General features: G+C 46.1%; 1 protein-coding gene across 6 annotated transcripts in view; it reads left to right on the top strand.

Moving 5' to 3' along the window:
* Positions 1-23,842, top strand: part of DPF3 (double PHD fingers 3) — a 279,174-nt gene that overhangs the window by 72,478 nt on the left and 182,854 nt on the right. For 2 of the 6 annotated variants that reach the window (XR_010137067.1, XM_054530781.2), the window contains exon 2: positions 15,118-15,215. The exons of 3 other annotated variants lie outside the window; for them this stretch is intronic. Coding sequence is in view for 1 of the 3 variants with exons in the window: in XM_054530781.2 (XP_054386756.2) it covers positions 15,199-15,215 (17 nt within the window). In the remaining 2 variants the exon portion in view is untranslated. Of the gene's footprint in view, positions 1-15,117; positions 15,216-20,862; positions 21,009-23,842 lie in introns of those variants that run through there. One more of the 6 variants, XM_054530787.2, reaches the window with a different exon arrangement.

Below are 23,842 nucleotides of genomic sequence, written 5' to 3'. Positions count from 1 at the left end.
CAAGTGATCCTCTGACTTTAGCCTTCTGAGTAGCTAGGACTACAGGTACACACGACAGTCCCTGGCTAATTAAAAAAAAAAATTTAGTGGAGATGAGCTCTCGCCATGTTACTCAGTCTAGTCTTGAACTCCTGGCCTCAAGCAGTCCTCCTGCCTTGGTCTCCCAAAGCTTTGGGATTACAGGCATGAGCAAGTGCACTCGGCCTAATTTCACCTCTCATGATGAGCGTTTAGATGATTTCCAATATTTGCTGCAATGAAACAATTTGTTTATGTGTTTCTCTACCTATAAGTGTAAGTCATCTACACATCTCACTCCTTTATAAGGTTCTTATATAGTGTATACATTGAATATATTTGAGAAATATTTATTAAGTTTGTACTATGGACAGTATTTGATAGTTCATCATATTGATGCCAGCATTTACTCAACCTAGTGGCTTATCCTAGATTGTTTCTTGCTAGAAACAAGGTCAGTAATAAAAATTCTTTTTTGTCCCTTTTGTTGGTGGAGAATGGGGTCTTGCTATGTTGCCCAGGCAGGTCTTGGACTTCTGGGCTTAAGCTATCCTCCTGCCTCTACCTTGTTAAGTGCTGGGATTATAGGACTGAGCCGCCATGGCCAGCCTTGTTTTTTCTTGTTTTGAGACACAGTCCCACTCTGTCGCTCAAGCTGGAGTGCAGTAGTGTGACCTCAGCTCACTGCAGACTCTGCCTCCCAGGCTCTGCCTTCCACCTCAGCCTCCCAAGTAGTGTGCATGCCACCATGCCTGGCTAATTTTTTTTTTTGACATAGAGTTTCACTCTGTTGCCCAGGCTGGAAGTACAGTGGCATGATGACAGCTCACTGCAACCTCTGCCTCCCAGGTTCAAGCGATTTTCATGCCACAGCCTCCCAAGCAGCTGGGATTACAAACATATGTGCCACCACACTCGGCTAATTTTTGTATTTTTGGTAGAGATGGGGTTTCATCATGTTGTCCAGGCTGGTCTTGAACTCCTGGTCTCAAGTGATCTGCCTGCCTCAGCCTCCCAAAGTGCTGGAATTACAGGAGTGAGCCACTGTGCCTGGCCTAATTATTACAATTTTTTGTAGAGATGGAGTTTCGTCATGTTGCCCAGGCTGGTCTCGAACTCCTGACCTCAAGCGATTCTCCCACCTTGACGTCCCAAAGTGCTGGGATTATAGGTGTGAACCACAGTGCCTGGCTGGAAACTTTTGCCTGTAAATCTCTAATTTTGATCGTTCATCTTTGTTTATTCCTTAGCACAGATTTCTAGAAGTGGGTCAAATAATCTGAAAATTGTTAAGGTTTTGGGTCTTAACTTTAACGTTCCTGCTAAAGCTTATATAATAGTATTCCAAATTGTGTTCTAGAAACGTATCAATTTATATTTTTACCAGCAGAGTGCTCATCTTGTCCTACAATACTAGTATCATCATTAAAGTAAAAACCAAAAATTATCATCAAAGCAAAAAACAAAAACAAAAAAACTCATTTGATAGGTGAAATTTGCTCATTTGGTTTGTGAATTATGGCATTTCATTACTTTAATTTTAACCTGTTTATTAGATATTCTTATTTCCTCTTTTGTGGCTTTTCTGCATCCTTTGGCCATTTGCCTGTTGAGGTCTTAATGCTTTTTATATCAATTTGCATGACATTTTGTATATTAAGAATATTAATTTGTCATACATGTGGCAAATATTTTCTCCAGTTTGCATCTTGACTTTTAAAAAGTTCTTTTAAAACTATGGTATAATTTACATTCAATAAAATGTACTCATTCAAAATATATAGTTTTATGAGTTTTAACAAACGTGTATACCCATGTAACCACAACAGAATATTATTGTTATCCCCAAAAGTTCCTTAGTGCCTCTTTGTGCTCACCCCCTCTCTGTAACTATAGATTAATTTTGCTGATTCTAAGAGTTCATGTAAACACAATCATACACTATCTACCTTTTTTTTTTTAATAAGACAAGTTCTCACTTTGTCGCCCAGGTTGGAGTGTAGTGGTACAATCTCAGCTCACTGCAACCTTCGCCTCCTGGGCTCAAGTGATCCTCCCACCTCAGTCTCCCTAGTAGCTGGGACCACAGGTACATGTCACCACACCTGGCTAAATTTTTGTATTTTTAGTAGAGATGGCATTTTCCCATGTTGCCCAGGCTGGTCTCGAACTCCTGGGCTCAAACAATCCACTCGCCCCCGGCCTTCCAAAGTGCTGGGATTATAGATGTGAGCCACCATGCCTGACCACTATCTACTCTTTTGAATCTAGCTTATTTCACTCGGCCTTTTTAAAAAAAGTCTTATCCACATTGTTGTGTATATTAGCAGCTAATTTTTATTTTTATTTTTTTTTCAGTCCTGATACCAATGCAGTAACATCTTCTTTTTTTTTTGCTGAGTTTTTCATCATATGAATTTTCCAGAATATTGTAATCATTCACCAGTTGATGGACATTTGGGTTGTTTTCAGTTTTTGGCTATTACGTATAAAGTTGCCACGAGCATCTGTGTATGTCTCTTTTTTGACATACCTTTCCCCCCCACTTTCTTTTGGATAAATACTTAGTAGTGAAACTTCTCAGTCATATGGTAAATGCATGCTTTTACAATAAGCAGCTACCATACTGTTTTCCAAAGTGGTTGCACCATTCCACATTCCCATCAGCAGTGGCTGTGCTTTTGGTTGCTATATGTTCTCACCAGCAGTTGACATTAGCAGTCTTTTGGATTTTAGCTGTTTTAGTGGGTGTGAACGGTAGCTTGCTGTAGTTTTAGTGTGCATTTCCCTAACGACTGACGATGCTGAGCATATTTTCACGTGCTTATTGGCTATCTTCTTTTGTGCAGGGTCTGTTCAAATCTTTTGTTGTGTTGTTTGCCTTATTACTAAATTGCTAGAGTTCTTTATATATTCTGGATATAAATCCTTTGTCATATATGTATGTATGTACATGTATGTGCTATATGTGCTATATATGTGTCATATAGTATATAGATATGTGTATATCTATACACTATATACTATATGACTGTACTATATACATATATGTACTATGAATCATTTCTCCCAATCTGTGGCTTGTCTATTCATCCTCTTAACAGCATCTTTTAAAAAAATTGTAGTAAAACATATGTAACATAAAAGATGCCATTTGAATCATGTTGAGTATTTAGTGGTATGAATTATACTCCCATTGTTGTATAACCATATACCCTATCTTGAACAATGTCTTTTTAATTTTTAAATTTTTATCTTTTTAGAGACAAGGTCTTTGTTGCCCACACTGGAGTGCAATGGCATGATCAAAGCTTACTGTAACCTTGAACTCATGGGCTCAAGCAATCCTCTTGCCTCAGCCTGTGACGTAGCTGGGACTGCAGGCATGAGCCACCACACCTGGTTAATAGACTTCTTTGTAGAGATAGGGTCTTTCTATGTTTCCCAGGCTGGTCTGGAATTCCTGGTCTCAAATGATCCTCACACCTTGGTCTCCCAGTGTGCTGGGATTACAGGTATGAGCCACCACACCCAGCATAACAATGTCTTTCGAAGAGCAGAAATTTTTAATTTTGAAGTCCAAGTTATTTTTTCCCTTTTGTGATTCTTGTTTTCTGTGTCCTAAGAATCTTTGCCTACACCAAGGTTACGAAGATTTTCCCCATGTTTTCTTCTGGAAGTTTGTTTTTTTTGAGGCAGAGTCTCGCTCTGTTGCCCAGGCTGGAGTGCAGTGGCTCGATCTCTGCTCACTGCAACTTCTGCCTCCTGGGTTCAAGGGGTTCTTGTGCCTCAGCCATTTGAATAGCTGGGATTACATGTGTGTACCACCATGCCTGGCTAATTTTTGTATTTTTAATAGGAGTTTCACCATGTTGGCCAGGCTGGTTTCAAACTCGTGGCCTCAAGTGATCTGCCCGCCTCAGCCTCCCAAAGTGCTGGGATTACAGGCCACCATGCTTGGCCTTCTTCTGGAATTTTTTTAATTTTAGCATTTCTTTCATTCTGTGATCCATTTCGTTATTTTTTGTGTACAACATGAAGTAAAGGTCATGTTTACTTTTAAAATATGGATATCCAGTTAAAAGAAGTGAAAATAGGTAAATGTTAACTATTATTCATTTTATTCTCCTCTGATTTACTCCATTGCTATGTAGCCTAGAAATTCCAACCCCATTCAACTATCAGATAGATATTCATCTATATAATCTGGATTTTTTTTAACCTCAATTCTTTGTGTATGTGTGGTTTTTTTTTTTTTTTTTTTTGAGGTGGTGTCTTGCTCTGTTGCCCAGGCTGGAGTGCAATGGTGCAATCTTGGCTCACTGAAACCGCCATCTGCTGGGTGGGTTCAAGCAATTCTCCTGCCTTGGCCTCCTAAGTAGCTGGGACTACCGGCTTGCGCCACCATGCCTGGCAAATTTTTGTGTTATTATTATTATTTTTAGTAGAGACGGGGTTTTGCCATGTTACCCAGCCAGGCTGGTCTCGAACTTCTGACCTCAGATGATCCACCTGCCTCGGCCTCTTAAAGTGCTGGGATTACAGGTGTGAGCCACTGCGCCCAGCCATTAACCGCAGTTCTTTGATTCACTTGGAATGTATTTAGGTTGATGTAAGAGTTGAGGGTCTAGTTTGATTCCTCCTACCCCCATAGCTAATTAAATAGTGGGAAAGGGAGTTCCAGATATAGTGGGGACATAAAAGTGGGAAGAGAGTTGAGTTTTGGGAAACGGGGCCATTTAGGCTTACCTGGGTCAGTGAGTCATGGGAGACAAGCTGGAGAGCTTCACTGGGGCAGCCCGTGGAGGACCCCTGGACGCTGTCCACCCGGGGCTGTGAGCCTCTGAGAGAGGTGATTGGAGTGGTGCTTTTGATTCATATAGGTTGGCTCTGACTGAGGAGAGACCAGAGGGATGAGGAATGAAAATGGTTGCTGGTGATTTCTAGCTTTAAAGGGGGGCAGATGGCAAGAGAAACTGAGGATGAGATGGCGGGTGGAGTAGAGAATTGCCTGTTCCTGACTTCAGAAAGCGTGAAGCTGGAAGGAGGAATTAAAGATTGATCTTGAGATTCCAGTTGGAATGTTGGGTAGAGCGTCTCTGCTTTAACCAGAAATAAAGATGACAGGAGGAGAAACTGGCTTTTCAAGGGGATGAAGTTGAAAAGTAATGACAATTATTCACTTTTGGAGAAAATTCGTGACATTTCTTGAGAGTATAATCAGAACAGTTCCTTATAATTTGTGTAGCATTTTAAATTTCCAAAGTGCTTTTACATACTACTTCCTTTTTTTTTTTTTTTTTTCCATTTATGCCTGATGTATCAGGATAGGCAGGGCAGGTATTACCCTGTTTTCCATCCTGCAGATGAGGGGGGGAAGCTCAGCTAGGTGGGGGGTTTGCCTGAGTTCTGTTCTGAGCCAATAGGTTCTTGTGGTGTTGGGGGTGGGTTGGGGGTAAGGTTCTGATCTTGGCTTCTACCCACTTGCTGTGTAAGAAAGTACCTCAGCTTTCTGAGGGTTGGAGAATATGGGGTGGAGAATATCTGCACCATTAGACTCATACAATGGAGAAGGCCAGATAAAGTAACGTAAGTGTAAGAATGCTGATGAATATAAAACAGGATGCAAATGTCAATCTTATTAAGGTTATGATGTTATCCTGCTGGAGCTGGGAATCTGTTGGTCCCAGGGTGGGGAGGTGGGGAGGCCCAGGGTTCTGCCTGGCTCCACAGGCTTAGCTGCTGGCGCAGTGTACTGGGGTGGGCGTGCAGAGCTCTGAGACAAGGTGGAGATGACTATCCACGGTCAAGGCAGGGAAGTCTGAGGGCTCACATGGACTCTGGATTTAGAGTCAGAGGCCTTAGGGTTGAACATGATTTTCATTATGTCCTGGGCCTTGGGTAAGATACTGTATCTCTCTGAATCTCAGTTTCCTTATCTTTGTAATGTTACATTACACACTCAGGAAATATGGAACTACTTATATGTTTCCCAAACTTGCTGTGGCTCTGTGCCTTGATAAAGTCCTGTTCCCTGAAGCAGTTAGACAGAAGATGCAACACAACAGGCTTTGGAGGAAGGGGCCACGGGCCAAGGAATGCAGGTGGCTTCTAGGAGCTGAAAAGATAAGGAAACTGACCTTGATGCTGGCCCAGTGAGACTGATTTTTGGACGTTCTGACCTCCAGAACTGTAAGACAGTAAATCTGTGTTGTTTTAAGCTACTGAGTTTGTAGTAATTTGTTAGAGTAGCAATAGGAACTGATACCATGCGTTCAAGACTTATCCATGTTACTGCATGTATGGGTGCGTTCCACTGTGTGGTTGCATTGCAACTTGCTTATTCATTTACCAACTGATGAGCACTTGGGTTGTTCCCAAATTTTGGCCATTATGCAGAAAGCTGCTATGAATATTCCTATTGATAGGTCTTTGTGTAGACATATGTTTTTATTTCTTTTGGGCAAATCTCTGGGAGAAATGAAAATATAATTGTATATTTAACTTTAAAAGGAATTGCCAAACTGCTTTCCAAAGTGGCTGTACCGGTTAGCATTCCCACCCGCAGTGTATAAGAGTCATAGTTATTCTGTATCCTTGCCAGAGCTTGGCATTGTCAGCCTTTTAAATTTTAGCCATTATAATAGATGTTTAACTGTATCTCGTTGTGATTTTAATTGCATTTCCCTGCTAACTAATAATGTCAAATCTTTTTTTTTTCCATGTGCTTTTTGGCCATCTGTATCTTTTCTTTTGTGAAATGTCTGTTTAGTTCTTTGACCTTAAAAAAAATGGAGTCATTTGTCTTCTTCTTATTGAGTTTTAGGAGTTCTTTATATATTCTGACTAAACATCCTTTATCAGATATATGTTTTGCAGATATTTTCTCTCAGTCTGTAGCTTGTGTTTTCATTTTCATATTAGTGCCTTTCAAAGAGTAGACATTTAAAATGTTGGTGAAGTCCAATGTATCCATTTTTTTCCTTTACGACTCATGCATTTTATGTCCTATTTAAGAAAATTTTTGCTTAACCTAAGGTTAGAAAAATTTTCTTCCAAGTTTTCTTTCTGAAGTTTGAAAGTTTTAGTCTTCTATTTAGCTCTATGATCCACCATGTCGAGTTAATTTTTTTTTTTGTTTGTTTGTTTTTGGAGACGGAGTCTCGCTCTGTCGCCTAGGCTGGAGTGCAGTGGCGCAATCTCGGCTCACTACAACATCTGCCTTCCTGGTTAAGCAATTCTCCTGAGCCTCCCACGTAGCTGGGCTTACAGGCGCCTGCCATCATGCCCAGCTAATTTTTATATTTTTAGTAGAGATGGGGTTTCACCTTGTTGGCCAGGCTGGTCTCAAACTCCTGGTCTCAAGAGATTCGTCTGCTTCAGCCTCCCAAAGTGCTGGGATTACAGGTGTCAGCAACCACACCCGGCTCAAGTTAATTTTTATCTAGGGTATGAGGTAAGGGTTAAGAATTAAAACATTGAAAAAGTTCTTTTTGGTAATATCTTTAACTGGTTTTGGTGTCAGGGTAATTCTGGCCTCATCAAATGTGTTAGCATTGTGCCAGGCACTGTAGAGAATATAAAAGTCAGATCTAATCCCTGCTGGACTCTCTCTCTCGCTCTCACACACATCCCCGAAGTATGATGAAGGCAGAGTTTGGTGAGCATAGAAGAGAAGTGCATATGAACTGCTATGGGCTTTCAAAGAAGGGTGAAGGCCTGGGAAGCCTCAGAATCATCTTCATGAAGGAGGGACACTCAGGAAGGGCTTTAGGAGGGCTGCACCATTGCCTCATTCTGGGGGCACCATTCAAATGACAGTCAGTTGAGTGATCCAGGGCCACGTCGACTGAAACATGGAGGGTACCCGTCTGGAGTTTTAAAAAAAAGTGGCCCTGCTAAACAAGAAAATGTCTACTAGCTGAGAGACTATCAGCTGGTAGAGATGGGGAAAGGTGGGTGGGGTGGGCAAGAAACCATGTGCTGGACGAGAGAGAATTCTATTAAAGTATGCCTTTGCCTCCCCAACCTCTGAATTAAACTCCCATTGTTCTGCGTCCTTCCCACACTGATTATGGTGCCGGAGGGCCCTGGAGAGGAAGGTGGGAAGGAGGGGGACCAGCTCTCATGGAGCCCCTCATCTCTGTGCTGGAGCCCCAGCATCCATCATCTCATTTAGTCCTCTCACCAACTCTATAAGAGCAGCTTCATTATTTGCATTTTTGCAGATTAAAAAATGAGATTCATAAAGGTTAAGTGCCCTGCCTGGGGTCAGCCGCTAGTGAGCAGGGGAGCCTGGTTGCAGTCCAGCCCCCTGGCTGCCTTTGGCTCCTGCAACACTATCTCCCACTGCTCTGACAAAATGTCATTTCTGAGGAAGGCAGGCACACAGACCCAAAAGGAATGGGTGCCGGGGGGAGGCCAGGATGAGGTATTTGTGAGTAGGTTTGTTCTGATGTAGCAAAAACTCTCTCATTGCTGTGGGCTGGGAAGTGGCTGACTGGCTGCGTGGTCAGGATTTGCAAAGCTTTTGCAGATCCTTTTGCTAGAGGGGCTTTAAAAGCTGCAAGCGCTCAGCAGTTCCTATCAGCTGGGATTTTTTTCCTCCAGATTGAATCCTGTCAGGGTTTTACTGGCTCATCTGTTCCCAGAATGACACCATGTCCCCTCACCTGAGCAGCATAGCCTTGCCATCCATGGTACTCCCTGCTACCAGACGGCTCCCGGAAGGAATTCTTCACCAGCCCTATTTTTTGTCCCCTGAACCCCTCTCAAAACCCTCTGGTTTCTCCCAGAATTTGGAGCCGAGCCCATCAGGGACAAAGGAATGCTGGGACCTTCTTTGGCTCTCAGATTTGGTGGTTTGCTCCCCTTCCTGGTGTCATGGTTTGAAGCATTTTCGAAGGAGCCCCTGAAAAGCAAGGACAGTGTGGAGAGGCTGATGCCCAGAGGCGATGCGGTGTGTCTGGGAAACCAGAGGGGACCCTGCCTGCAAGTTCCCATTGCCCCCGACCCCATTCCTATCCCTATGAGCCCCTGGCCCTTCTTCACCAGTGCCTGTATCCTCAGAGCCCTCTCAGGGAGCCTTACCCGCCAGCCTCTGGGCGTTTGGCTTCCCATCTTTTGTTTGGTCACCATGGGCCCTGCCACTGCCAACTCAGGCAAACAGAGCTTGGGCCAGCCCTGGGCTGCCCAGCCTCCCGGAAGCATTGCACACTGCTCTGCGTCAGCAGAAAAAGTGTACATGACAAGTGGCATACTAGAGCGCCCTCTCCCCCCAGGCCTAGCTGCGAAGCCTCCATGTCCTGCCGAGCCCTGCCCACCGGGCCCGGCCCAGCGTACTCTCCGCTCCGCCAGCAGCGCTTCAGGAATCCTGAGGTGCAGCTCAGGTGGCTCTCAGTGACGTCATGGGAAGTGTTCTGGGTCGGTTCCCTTTGCCTCCCTGCCTCCACCTCCTTCCCAGACTTGCCGAGGATGTTGCCTCCAAGCCCCTCCCAGCTCCCAAAATACCAGCCCTGCCTCCTGGCCCTGCCAGAAAATGCTTAGCACATTAGCGGGTTTAGCTGCCACAGTGGCAGTCAGTTGGGAGGCTGCAGAGGCACATAGATTTCATTCTGGAATTCTTTCCAGCTCCTTGCTATTTTGACAACACTGGGCAATGCTGTTACCAGGAACCTGCCCTGCCTGTGGGGTGGGAGAGGCTGGGGGCCTGGGGTGGGGATGGCAAAAAGGTAAGGGGGGCTGGTGGGAGCAGCCTCAGGGTTAAGGGACTGTGAGAGAAGGGGGAACTGCACTGGTATCTCATGGAGCTGCAGCCGCCTTGGTCTTTAACATGGCTGGCCTCCCTCCTTGCCTCCTGGAGCTCACTTGGGGCAGATCTTAGACACAAGAGACCTCAGTGCAGGGGCTTCTGTTTGAAGGAGGCAAGAGGTTCCAAGACGGCAGGAGAGGTAGCAAGACAGGCTGAAAGAAAACAGCCACACTAATGTTGTCTTGGGCTTAAGACTTTACCGCAGCTCCCTCTCTGCCACTCCAGGGCTGGGTGCCCTGGAGCAAGCCACCAACTCTCCAAAACTCAGTGTTCTCATCTGCAGGATGGGGATAACCTACAGCCTGCCCTTCCCATCTCAATGTGAGTTGGGGGGGATCTACAAGAGACAATGTATGTGAGAGTGTTTTGCAAAGTGTAAAGTGACTAACATTTGTATGCCTAGGAGCTCTGGAAGGCAGGGCCTATGTCTTGTTTATATTTGAATTCCTCTATCATGTCTGGTTTATTGGGTAGAAAAATAAATGTGGAGACTTTTTGGAAATTTCTGACTTGCCTCATTGGTGATCAGTGTGGTGAAGGATAGTAAGGTTCTGGGTGTATTAGTTTGTTAGGGTGGCTGTAAGTGCCACAGACTGGGTAACTTAACAGAAAGTTATTTTATCATAGTCTGGAGGCTAAAAGTCAGAGATCAAGGTGTTGGCAAGGTTGGTTCCTTCTGAGGGCTGCGAGGGAGAATCTGTTCTAGGCCTCTCTGCTGGCTTCTGGGGCTTGGCTGGCAGTCTTATCTTTGGCATTCCTTGCTTTATAGACACATCACCCCAATCTCTTCCTTCATGGGGCAAACTTCCCCTTTTTTATAAGGACACTAATTGATATGATTTGAATGTTTGTCCCCTGCAAAGCTCATGTTGAAATGTGATTCCCAATGTTGGAGATGAGGCCTGGTGGGAGATTATTAGATCATGAGGGTGGATCTCTCACGAATGGCTTAGCACCATCCCCTCGGTGATGAGTGAGTTCTCACCCAGTTAGTTCACACAAGATCTGGTTGTTTGAAAGTCTGGGACTTCCCACCCTTGCTCTCTTGGTCTTGCTCTCACCATGTGACATGCCTGCTCTCCTTTTCACCTTCCGCCATGATTGTAGCTTCCTGAAGCCTTACCAGAAGCAGATGCCGGCACCATGGTTCCTGTACAGCCTGCAGAACTGTGAAATATACCTCTTTTCTTTACAAATTACCAAGTCTTAGGTATTCCTTTATAGTAATACAAATGGACTAACTCACTAGTCCTGTAAGATTAGGGCTCACTCTACTCCAGTATGACTTCATCTTAACTAACTATATCTGCAATGATTCTGTTTCCAGCAATGACAGTCTGGGGTCTTCTGAGCCCAGGGCCCAGCTCCAGGATCGGGAAGGTCAAGGCAGTGTGCCAGGCTTGGCTGAGAAGAGAGAGTTCTTCTGATGAAACATGATGTGGGTGCTTGCTGGGTGAGGGACCCTATTTTCTACTGCCATTCTTGGATTTGGGGACAGATCTTTGTTTCTTAGAGTTAGTTTTTCTTTTCCCTTTCTGAGGAGCTCTTGTGAAGTAGAGTCATGCCATTTGTGTGTGAGACCCAGCTGCTGCACCAGTTCTAACTCTTCACCCCCTTCTTTTTCATGCCTCTCTTTCCCTTCAAGTCACTAACCCCACACACCACCTTCCTCTGCAGCCCGGAAGCTTGGTACACATTGGCTGACGTATTAGAACACACCCTGGCATGAACGTGATTCACATTCTCCTCCCCTCTCCTCCTTCCACTTTGTCCTGCACCACAGGCCCTTGCAGTGCATCTCTCTGACAGGGGAACCCCCACTATAGGTGTGCTCCCATTTAGCCTGGGTTCAGGCACATCAACGAGCATGTTCTGAGTTGGAAGGATGGGGCGGGTGTGTTGCTGGACCACAGCGTTGGGATGTCGTGGGAGGGCACGGAGGTATCTCAGCACTCCGCTGCCCTCTGTATCTGAGGCTTCATTGTCCTTATTCACATCTTCCCTATGAAATGCTCCAGTTTAGTAAGGGATTGCTATGGAAGAAGGCATTTGTACAAGTCACCCCTGAATAGTAAGAGGGGATCTTCTCTTATAGATTCTCAACATGTACAGGCACAGTGCTAAGTGCTTTCCATCCTTTTTCTCATGTATTTCTCTAAATAACCCCAAGAAGCAGACACTTTTATATCCCCATTTCTCAGATGGGCAGTTGAGGGTTTGAAAGGAGATGTAAACTGCCCAGAGTCATTCAGCTAGTGAGGGGACTCAAGCACTTGCTTCTAGAACCTCTAGTTCCACTCTCTCATCCACAGGGTGCTCAAGGGGTGGTCAGTGGCCGTTTGCATTGATATTCCCTGGAGAGCTATGTGAAAAGTTGGGTTCCTGGGTCTCCTCCTGATCTACGGAATCATAAGACATTGGGGTGGGACCCAGGAACCAGCTCCCAGTGACAAGCAGGGCTGAGAATCACTGCCTGTGGAGCCCAGTGCCCAGGGGACCTTCTCCCCAGTGCCACCTTCCCTTTCTCTTCCACCAGGCTGCCGAGGACCTGCCATCAGCCACATGCAGGGTTCTGAAAGGAAGGGCAGGTGTGACCAGGCCTCCCCATGCCCTTCTTTCCTCCCTGGTGTAGTGGCTCCAGGAGTGCTGGTGGAGGGGGAGCCATCATGCCTGCACATGAGTTGGGAGAGGGTGGCTTGTGTGGCCGTGCTGACCTGCTGACTTCTCACTCTTTCTGGTAACCCCTATGCCCTTCCCCGGTGCCATGTTCCCCAAGGTCCTAGATGATGGAGGGACCAGGCCTGGTGTTGGCAGGCAGTGGCCAGGGCCAGGCAGCCCAAGCCCTGTGTGATGATGATGTCGGAGTGTCTGTCTGTGTTGCTGTAACGGAATACCAGGAACTGGATCATTTATAAAGAAAAGAGGTTTATTTAGCTTATGGTTCTGCAGGCTGAGAAGTTCAAGGGCATGGCCCTAGCCTCTGGCGGGGTCTTTCCTTCTGCATCACAACATGGCAGGGAAGGTCAAAGGGAAAGTAGACAAGTGTGAAGACGGGGAAACCCAAGGGGGCCCTGGTGTTTTAACAACCAACTCTCCAGGGAACTAATTCATTCCTGTGAGAACAAATCCAGTCTTATGAGAGTATGAATATTAGAGCTACAAGGCACTGCCAAGTTAATCTTGTCTAGAGGACCAGATGAGCAAACAGAGGCTCAGAGAGGTAAAATCACTTGCCTGGGTTCGCGCAGCAGGTAGGTAGTATGGTTGGGGCTAGAACCCAAATTAATAGGATTGCTCCTAGACTCCTAAGAATGCCAAAATCCAAACCATAGCTTCTGAAAACAGATGTCCTTACATGCCCGGAGACCTTTGGCTGGTTTCCTGGTAGAAGAAGCTGTTCAGACCCCTCTCTCTTTCCAGTTCCCTGCTGCTTCATGCTACTGGAGGGAAGCAACAAGCTGGTTTTTCTCCTCCCAGAATAGGAGGCATCCCTGAAAATGTTGGCCTGGATTTCCAGGCTGACTTTCTAAACACTACCTCATCCTAAGAGTAAATGGCGAACTATTTTCGCACACTATTAAAATTTTAATTTGGAAAACTCCTGTCCTTGGAATGCAAAGTTCACCAGGCATTTAACATCCTGCAAGCTGAGCTAGTTACTAGAACCTTCTTGCGGGTCCTGCTTGTAAGTCCCACTTGTAGTATTACACCAAGGACTGGTGGGATTTGGATAGCATAGTGACTCTTACTATTTGAGTTCGAAATGTCCTGCTTGTCTTAAAATGTTCACTCAGTTAAGGTTTCTTCTTCTTCCCTCTCCCCGCTCCCACTCCTTCAGAGAGCAGGATGTTTGGATGCTGTAGTGGGAGCTGGTGGTGAAAAATTAAAGTTATTAATGTGACCATCCATCAAATGGTCCTAAATTTCACCTCGGTCCTGCTGGTCTCCAGCCCTGACCCTTACTCCATTTCTCTCTTCCTGCTTCCAGACCTCCAGTCCATCTTTGATCCTTCCCTTTCCTAGTTCTCAGTCCATCCCTGACCTCTACCCCATTCCTAACTCCCACCTCATCCTTACCCCATCTCTGAGCTTATCTTTTCCCATCCATCAGGTCAGGGTGGGGGTGACCCTCAGGGAGGGAGGGAGGGCATTCGTTTCTCACATTACTTGTTGTTGTTGTTGTTGTTGTTGTTTTAGAGACAGGTTCTTGCTCTGTCGCCCAGGCTGGAATGCAGTGGCGTGATCATAACTCACTGCAGCCTCCAACTCCAGGGCTCAAGTGATCTTCCTGCCTCAGCCTCCTGCGTAGCTAGGACTATGTGTGTGCCAGCAAGCCTGGCTAATTTTTAAATTTGTTGTAGAGATGGGGTCTTCCTATGTTGACCAGGCTGGTCTTGGTCAACAAAGCAAAACCCTGTCTCTTGGAGGTGCCTTGTAGCTCTAATATTCATACTGTTGTACGACTGGGTTTGTTCTGGCAGGAACAGATTAGTTCGCTGGAGAGTTGGTTGTTAAAAACTGGCCTCAAGAGATCCTCCTATCATCCTCTAGCCTCGGCCTCCCCAAGTTCTGGGATTACAGGCATGAGCCAACTGTACCCAGCTTACCTAGTATTTTTTTAAAAACTGAAAGTTTAGTGGTTTGTTTTTTAGGTGTTGTCAAAGGGCCCTCTGTCAAAACTAGCCAAGTCAAAGAGGCAGTATCAGAGTTATGCTGGAGTCAGTATCATCACAGGCCTTTATCCTGTCAATAATAGTAATAATAATAATAATGTATTTATTGAGCCTCTGCCACATATTAAACAGTGCTAGGCACATTCCCTAGTGTTAATTCATCAAATCCTCACAATAATCCTAAGAAATAGGTGCTTCAATTCTCATTTTATTGATGGGAAAACAGAAACAAATGTTTTAAGGAGTTTGCCCAAGGGCATAAATAAGACATTACAGAATTACTAAGCGACACAAGCTCATTTAGTTTGTATCCTGAATAGGTGAAATGTTTGCTTCAAGGTCCCTAGATATCTACTCTGTGGGCCTGCTTTGAGCTTTCAGGGTAGACTGGTGGTGGGCTCTGCAGTGCCCAAGGTCAGAGAAAACTCACCTCCCTGACCCTGCGGGGTAGGGCAGCCCTCTCCAGGGCCATGCTAGAAATAAACCCAGGAACAGTTTTCAAATGGGCAGACTCTCCTGGGGAATGGAGGGGGCAGAGATGAGGTTTCCAGGATCAGGTAAACAATTGGTGCTGAATTACTCCCTGATCTTGCTGCATTTCAACAAATATTTAAGCACCGGGTAATATGGAGTCTACAAAGAGATCAGTCCATTGGAAGCCCTCCAGGAGCCCACCACTTAGAAGAGACTGACAAAATGAACTCTGCTGTAAGGTAGGCAAGCAAAGTGCGAAGGGACGGTGGGCAGAGAGGGGAGAACTAGGGGTGGGAAGGACACAAAAAAGCATGTCGAATTCCAGGAGCACTTGGTTGCACTTCCATTAGAGGTTTTCCACATTTTCAGAATAGTGTTGGTTGCAAGAATAGGTCCTTTCGCCCAGTTGGGGGGTTGGGGGGAAAGGATTACGATATAAAGTGTTTTTGCAAAGTTTTCAGAGTTGAATTTTGTTATTACAAGAGGTAATGAGTGTGGAGGTGCTTTGAGTCTTTGAAAGCCCTTTGCTGATGGGAGAGTTGGAGCCATAAGAGCGGAGTGTGGAGAGATGAGCAGAGGACTAAGAACCGGGTCTTATTTATTGCCAAATCCACACCGCCTAGCAGGGGCTCAGGGAACTACTGGGGAGGAACTAAATGAATGAGTAGAATCAAGGCTCTGAGTGTTTCAAGGAGCGCATGGCTAATACTGTCATACGTTGGTTGAGCAGCAGGACCACCCACGGGTGGCCACTGGATTTGGCAAGAAGAAAGAAATTAGTCCCTATGAAAAAGTAGCGTCTGAGGAAGAATGGCTAAGAGCTGAGGGGAATGGGTAGAGGGGAGGATCATGTATTTGAGGAGCTTTTCAGTAAACGTTAAGGATTGGAGTTAGATCATTGCTAGACAGGCCCTTTGATGATTTAAAGGAATTGTCTCGAAGACCCTCTGTTATGTTTCACCAGGAAGGTGAAAGGAAAGGAGTTTCAAGGCTGAAGGTGCCTGAGCATGAAAGTAAGGAGCCCTGACTGGATCCCAGAAGAGGTGAAACCCATGGGACCACAATTCAAGAGGAGGGTCCTCATTAGAGAGAGCCCTCAGAAACTAGAGATGTGCTAGGAAACACCCATCCTATTTTTCACACACCTTTGTTATTTTATTTATTTATTTTTAAGACGGAGTCTTGCTCTGCCACCCAGGCTGGAGTGCAGTGGCACAATCTCAGCTCATTGCAACCTCTGCCTCCCAGGTTCAAGCGATTCTCCTACCTCAGCCTCCCGAGTAGCTGAGATTACAGGCGCCCACTAAAACGTCCAACAAATTTTTGTATTTTTAGTAGAGATAGGGTTTCACCTTGTTGGCCAGGCTGGTCTCAAACTCCTGACCTCAAGTGATCTGCCCACCTCAGCCTCCCAAAGCGCTGAAATTACAGGTGTGAGCCACCACGCCTGGCCATACTCTTGCTCTGACCCTGTGTGTGCCTGGCATGCTGTGACTGTTCCATTTGCCCTGGGGGTTTGGGCTTTCATGCAGTTTTTTTTTTTTTTTTTTTTTTTTTGAGATAGAGTTTCACTCTTGTTGTCCAGGCTGGAGTGCAATGGCGTGATTTCGGCTCACCACAATCTCTGCCTCCAGGGTTCAAGCAATTCTCCTGCCTCAGCCTCCTGAGTAGCCGGGACTACAGGTGCCTGCCACCATGCCCGGCTAATTTTGTATTTTTAGTAGAGACAGGGTTTCTCCATGTTGGTCAGGCTGGTCTCAAACTCCCAACCTCAGGTGATCTGCCCACCTCACCCCCGCAAAGTGCTGGGGTTACAGGCGTGAGCCACTGTGCCCAGCCTTCCGTGTAGTTTTAGAAGCCACAGGTTTCCCCCTTCCTCAGTCATGGCCTGTATAGGCAGGTCCTGTGGGAGGCTGGGGCTGCACCTTGTATTTAGAAGTGTGTGTGTGTGTGTGTGTGTGTGTGTGTGTGTGTGCTGGGGCTGCACCTTGTATTTAGAAGTGTGTGTGTGTGTGTGTGTGTCCAGGGCTGTGGGACTCTCTCGCTTTACACAGTAGGAAGCTGAAGCTCTGAGAGGAAAGTGGCTACTCCTTTGTTTTTTCCTTCTGTTGCTAGCTTGATGCCTAGCATGTGGCAGATAGGGAACACACACCTCTTGAATAAATGGAGGAAACAGCTAGTTAGTGGCTGTGACATAAGAATTCAGATATTCTGATTTCTTGTCTCTGTCTTCCATGACACCTCCCAGGATTCTGCCTATTTTATACCAACGTCCCTGGAAAGTAGTTTCACTGGAGTAGTGAGAAGGAATCTTTATTAATGGAATGATTTCACTCAGTAGAATCAGATTCAACTACCTTTGAGGGCTCTGTATGTCATACCCTAGCAGTAGCACTTTCTCATGCCCATGACCTCCTCTACTTTCTGCCTCCTTATTGGGAAAAAAAACAAAAACAAAAACAAACCCAACCTCTCAGCCCCTTCCCCCAATACTCTATCAATTCCATGAAAGAAGGCCTTGTGCTTAAATAATCATGTGAAAAGAAAAAAATCCCACCCTCATATGAATGTGAAAGGGCACTGGCTTAGGCAGCTTTCAGTCTTTATCTACATTAGAGATTTTGTGGATTGTTGTTGTTTTTGTTGTTGTTTGCCCCTGGTGGGGTGGTATCCAGTATTCCAGTGTTCACATAATGCCTTGACTTCGCTATCGCTTCTCCTAGGATAATTATAGGTTGGCATAATGTACCTATTGTTCTATTCCACAAAGAAGCCCTGTCACAGGATGATGGGATGGGGCTGGCAGGAGGCACGCAGTGTGGATCTGGAAGGGGGGAATCTTTGTCTGCGTGTGTGTGAGTGTGTGTGTCCTGGAAAGCAATGCTGGATCTTGAATTATTTTTCCTGTTCTGTTCTTTGGATTCCTACCCACTCATCCCTTATTTCCCCAGTCGTTTGGTCCTCATTGTCCTCTCCAAGTTCTTGTTTCTTGGCGTCTCTGTACCCTTCCCTTCTGGGGTTATCACCATGACTGGGCATGGTGGCTTCAACCATAGATGCTGAGCTAGGGTGTTGGAGGTAGTGTTTAAAATTCTTTCAGTGAAGTTATTTGCCTGTGTATGACAGGCTCAAGGGCTCACCACATTGCCAGTGACCTCACAGGCCATCCAGGCCTAGCCCTTTCACTGCACATGTTTGTGTTTCTTATTTGAGTTGTTCAGAGCCTTTTGCATTACAAAGCTCTTGACACTTTCTGGGACATATTGGAGAATGTAGGCATTCATTCATGCGTTCACTCATTCATTCACTCTTCCTAAGATCATCGGATGCTCACTCTGAGGCTAGTCCTGGACTAGATGGACTAGTCCATAGAGATGAGGAAAACAAAAGACAGCATTTGTACCCTTGTGGAGCTTCCACTCTAGTTGCCCACCTAGGCAGGTCAAAGATCTTCAGGTACTGTTTTGTCCACGTGACCTCTATGGGATCCAGGCTGGGTGACACGTTGGGCTTGTCTCTTGTATCTAAAAATCAGAACTAGGTTTTCATGGCCCATTGCCAGCCATCACCAGGAAACAACCTCTTTTTTTGTAGTGAGATTTCCCTTGGAGTGTTTTGTGGTAATATCTGTTTCTTGTTTCTCCCTCTCCCCAGACCCTTCTGCATTGGGGCTAGTAGTCACGCTTAGACATGTTTTTGACTCCAGCCATAAGCAGCTTTTTTGACTAAGAAACATTGGCGTTTGAACGGGATGACTACCTACATGCCTATTGGCCTTGGAAGCCAGGGTCTTCACACCTTACCCTGAGAGAGAGGCAGTGGCAGGTTTCATTTGAAGCCAGGGGACAGAAAGGCCACTGGGTGAGATTCTATGGACACAAACTTAGGAAGAGAGGAGGACTTTTCTATCCTTGGAAGGGGCCTGCTTCAGTTGTGCTGCCTAGGAAGGCACATGTTATACTAAAATATTATTTGTTCTCCATCTGACACTTGCGTTTAACTGGGAGTCCTGTATTTTATCTGTCAATTTGACAAGGGGCAGGTAGGTGGAGAGGGGGGCACAGGTGGAGAGGTAGGCAGTGGGGCAGGGACCCTGGACCTCCATGGGGGTGATGATGGCAGGATGTGGTTATTGAAGTGCTGAGGTTCTGAAGGGTGGCGTGATAGCTGCCCATGTCTAGGCTATCACATCGAGACAGGCTAGAAGGGAGATCAAAGATCTCTGCCATTTGTGGTCTTTGGAGAATTCACCATAAGGAATAGCACTCACATGAGCTAAGGGAAAAGAACAGTCTTTAGCCTTGCTTCCCATCCACTTTGTATCTGAAAATATACAAATGTATTCCCTTTGTACATATTTTAAAAAGAATCCAAATTCTTTTCTCCTGGTAAGTTAAAACAAACATTTCCAGGGCTGGAAATCCATGTACTCAGGAACTATCAAAAATGTGTCAGTTCTGGGCTGTTGGGGGCATGTGCCTTGAGGTGTGTGCTCACAAGAGGGGCTGGGGGCTCAGAAGCTTTGCTCCACTCCCAGGAGCTAATTTTGAGCTTTGATATCTATGTGACTCTCAAGAGCATGCGTGTGGGACCTGGCAGGCCCTTGGAGATTAGCCAGTCTGAGAGACAGGGACTCACAGAACTTAGGAGCTATGTGAAGGGTTCTCTCTCGACAGATGAGCAAACTGGAGCCCAGAACACTTAGCGATGGGCTTCAGGGCCCCCGAGGCAACAGAGCAGGGTAAGAACATGGGTCTCCTGACTCCAGGTTGTGTACAGTTCACCATGACTCTGCACTCACTGGTCCTGTGGCCTCTCTCAAATATAAGCATGTTGAGGGCAGAAACCAGGAGTCCCATTTGTCTCATAGTGTTCAGGTGGTGGGGGTAGGGGGAGCTGTGATGGCCCTGCACACCCAACTGTCCCTGTGTGAGCATTTGCTTGCTCTCATCACTCACATGATGCCACTTGTTGGTGTCACTCTTTTTGCTACTCAGCAGGAATTTGTTTTCCATGGCTTATCCCATGCCTTTGTTTTCTTGGCTCTGAGTTACCCCAAAGGTGGATGCCTGGCAGGGGTGGTATCAATCCCCAAGGATAAGTCCCTAAGAATCTAGTTCTTCCTACCTCTTGGCAGCTACCCTTCTTTGATGTCCTTGGGGTGTTGTATGTGAAATTCTATTTTCTCCTACTGTCCTACACCTTCAGTCCCTGGCTATAAGAGACGTGAGATGAGAGGTCCTCCTGTGTTGTGTCTTGTGCCTTGTGTTCAGGACGGCATATCCAAGTGTGTATGGGCCTTGTCCAGGCACCGTTTAGTATGGGGCTGTTTTCCTGATCTGGCCCACTGGACACCCATATCCTGAGCAAAGTGAGAGATGAACCCACCCGGCTACGGTGTCACTCCTTGGCAGTCCCTGGAAGAATTCTTCCACTCAGAACTTTGTGATGACTTCACAAAGACAACAAAAGGAGGAATGTGATTCATAGGGGCGTGAACGTTATGCAGTTTTCTAAGCAATTGCCTGAACTGTGAGCATGTAAAGCATGGTGAAGGGTTCACAGTGTGGTTCTGTATGAATCACCAGTTACCTCCTTGAGGTCATGGTGATGCCTTCAGCCAGGTGGCTGAGGGACAGGCCTTGTCCTGGCTCGGACTCTGGTCTCTATTGCTGCTATGTTTTTGTTTTTTTCTCAGTTCTTTGAGCCACTTAGTGTCCCTCACCAGCCATCCTGGGATCCTCACATCCTTGTTTTAAGACCAGAGCCTCACGGATACATTTGTGGATATTGGCCTGCAATTCTTCCATGTCCAGACACCAAAACCCAGTGCCTGCATCCTCTGTAGCTTCTTCTGTTTCTGTGGCTGCCTGCCCAGATCCAAGTAGATGCTGGGGATTGAGTGAGACTGCCTTTTAGGGCCAGCTTTTCACAGCTACCTGTGAATGCCAGGATTGGCTTCTCTTTGTACTGCACTGTTGGTAAGGTGGTGTTAACCACTGTGGCTTGAGAGGGAGGAGTGCAACTACAGGGTGAGTGCTACCCAGAGAGTCATCTCCCATCATTCCAGACACCCAAAACCATAGAGAAGTAAGTCTATGGTTATCTCCTTTCCCATATTGTCAAATGGACCCCTGACTGCAGTGGCCTGCAGTTTTAATTCTTTAGTTGTATCATGCCTATTTGTGTGTAGGTTCAACTTGCAACTACATAACTGCTTGCTTGTCTGCCTATCCATCTATGCATCCATCCATGCATCCACCCATGCATCCACCCATGTACCCACCCATGCACCCATCTATGCACCCATCCATGCATCCACCCATGCATCCACCCATGCATCTATCTATCCATCCATTCCTCCATGCATCCATCCGTTCATGCATCCATCCATGCATCTGTCCATCCATGCATCCATCTGTGCATCCATGCATCCATCCGTGCATGCATGTATTCATTCATGCACATATCCATCCATCCATCCATGCATGCATGCATCCATGCATCCATACATCCATCTGTGCATCCATCCATCCATTCAACCATCCATCCATCCATCCATACATCCATCTGTGCATCCATCCATCCATTCAACCATCCATCCATCCATCCATGCATGCATCTATGCATCCATCCATCCATCCATGCATCCATGCATCTATCCATGCATCCATCCATCCGTCCATCTATCCATTTATCCATTTATCCATCCAATAAGGGATGGTAAACTTATGTATTTAAAAGGACCAGGCAGATAAAGTAAATGAGGAAATGGGCTTGGCAAAGACAATAAGGAATGGTGGGGACCGTGGTGAGCTGCCATCTGTAGCATTCCCTGGCTAGAATTTCCTCTCAGGTTTGATGTGTGGCGTCTGACAGCCACAGTGAACCATCCTTATTTCAAAAGCATTTGAGTTCGAGCAGCCTAGTGGTATTTGGATGGGGCCCCTGGGTTCTTCCTCAGCCTTATTAGAGTCTGTTGGTAACATCAAATGGTGGGATGTGCATGAGGCAGGGCTTTTTAAGGTTGCAAATGGCAAGAAACTCAACTCATAGTGCTTAAGCACACAGAGGGATGTGTGGGCTCATGTAACTAACAGCTCGTGAGTGTACCTTCTTCACTTGTGACTTGGCCTAGGGGCTCAGCAAGGTCCTCTTGACTCCCTCCATCTCTCCTTCATCTCTAAACTCCACTTTTCTTTACATTGGCATCCTTTGTAAACAGGCCTGCTTGATGGGTGGCTCCCAGCTGCTTCAGGTATATATTGTTATCTACCTTTCCATACTAAGAGAAAGAAAGTGCCTCTTTCCCCTAGAAGTTCCAGGATTGACTCTAATTTACCTGCCTCAGAGCTTGAATGTTCACCCTTGAACTGATCACTCTTGAACTGATCACTAAGGGATGTGGGGGCTCTCTCTCTCACATATACATATACATATACATATACATATACATATACATACATATATATATGATCTTGCTCTGTTGCCCAGGTTGGAGTGCTGTGGTGTGATCATGGCTCACTGTAGCCTTGACCTCCTGGGCTCAAGCGATCCTCTTACCTCAGCCTCTAGAGTAGCTGGGACTACAGGCGTGCATCACCATGCCTGGCCAATTCTTGTAGAGACAAGGTCTCACTATGTTACCCAGGCTGGTCTTGAACTCCTGGCCTCAAATGATCCTCCTTCCTCAGCCTCCCAAAGTGCTGGGATTACAGGTGTGAGTCACCATGGCAGTCTAGAACATGGCCAGTTTTCTTATTGGCCACGCCTAGTCACAAGCCTGTCTCTGAAGTTGGAGGGTGGAGTGGGGTTGATTTTACACAACTGATAGTGAGGGAGAGGTAGAAAATGGAGGTATTGTTACTAGAAGGAGGTAGAATGGTATCTGGGCAGGCAGACAACCTATGTCCACCATAGGGAAGATGAGTTGATGGAAGGATGGAGCTATTACAATTGCGCTGTCAAGGAAGACCCAGAGCCCCGAGCATGGCCAGTGTTGCCCATCCATTCAGCCCCACCCGCCCAGTGGTTTGAGTTGCTGTCCCTGATATCTTCTGTCCAGCCCCATCATCCATGGGAAGGGGAGAGTGCATTGCCTCAGGACACAGGCTACCTTCTGCTGCCTCCTGCACACTCCTGAGATGCTTGGGTATGAGGATACCTGATGTTTACTCCAGAACTGTGACTTCCAAAGGTTTCGGGAGTTTTAGGAGAGGGCAGTAAGCCCTGATATGCCTGGAGCACCCTGTGAACTTCCAACCTGGTTCTGCCATTGTAGAAGGAGTTGCCAAGATGAAGGATTTCCATTTAGCAGTGCCAGACCTGGGCTCGGAGCTCAGCTACACTGATCTCAAGACTTGGCCTAAGGCAGGAACTGAGGTTGTGGAAGAGCCATACTTGGAGTGTGGAGCTTCTGACTTCCCACGCTGGGCAGAAGTCTCTGTAAAGGGAAAGGGATCTGGCTGCATCCTTAGCAGCTGGCAGCCCCTGCTGCAGCCAACTAGGGACCCCGAGTTCTCCATGGGAACTCTGGAGCTAGAGGATAAATCTTGCAGGTATCATGTCTGACCTTGGTCACATGTAATCCTCAGTGCCAGAAATACCAGCTCTCTTTGGATTGAGCAATAGTTTTCTCCACTGTCAAGGATAATTTTAACCATTTCCTATCTTAGTTTCATACATGTATGTATGTATGTATGTTGAAAATATGGCTACTGGGATACAGAATATTAAAAGGAAGACAGCAAAAGGATAAATGGGGCTTTTAAGAGGATATATTATAAAAACACTGGAAACCATCAACAAGTAAAGCTCTGCTTATAGAGGAAGTAGAATCTTTTTTTTTTTTCTTTTCTTTTTTTTT

Source organism: Pongo abelii, chromosome 15 (genome assembly GCF_028885655.2).
Source record: "Pongo abelii isolate AG06213 chromosome 15, NHGRI_mPonAbe1-v2.0_pri, whole genome shotgun sequence".
Classification (NCBI taxonomy): Eukaryota; Metazoa; Chordata; class Mammalia; order Primates; family Hominidae; genus Pongo; species Pongo abelii.
This window is presented reverse-complemented; position numbering and strand designations above follow the sequence as displayed.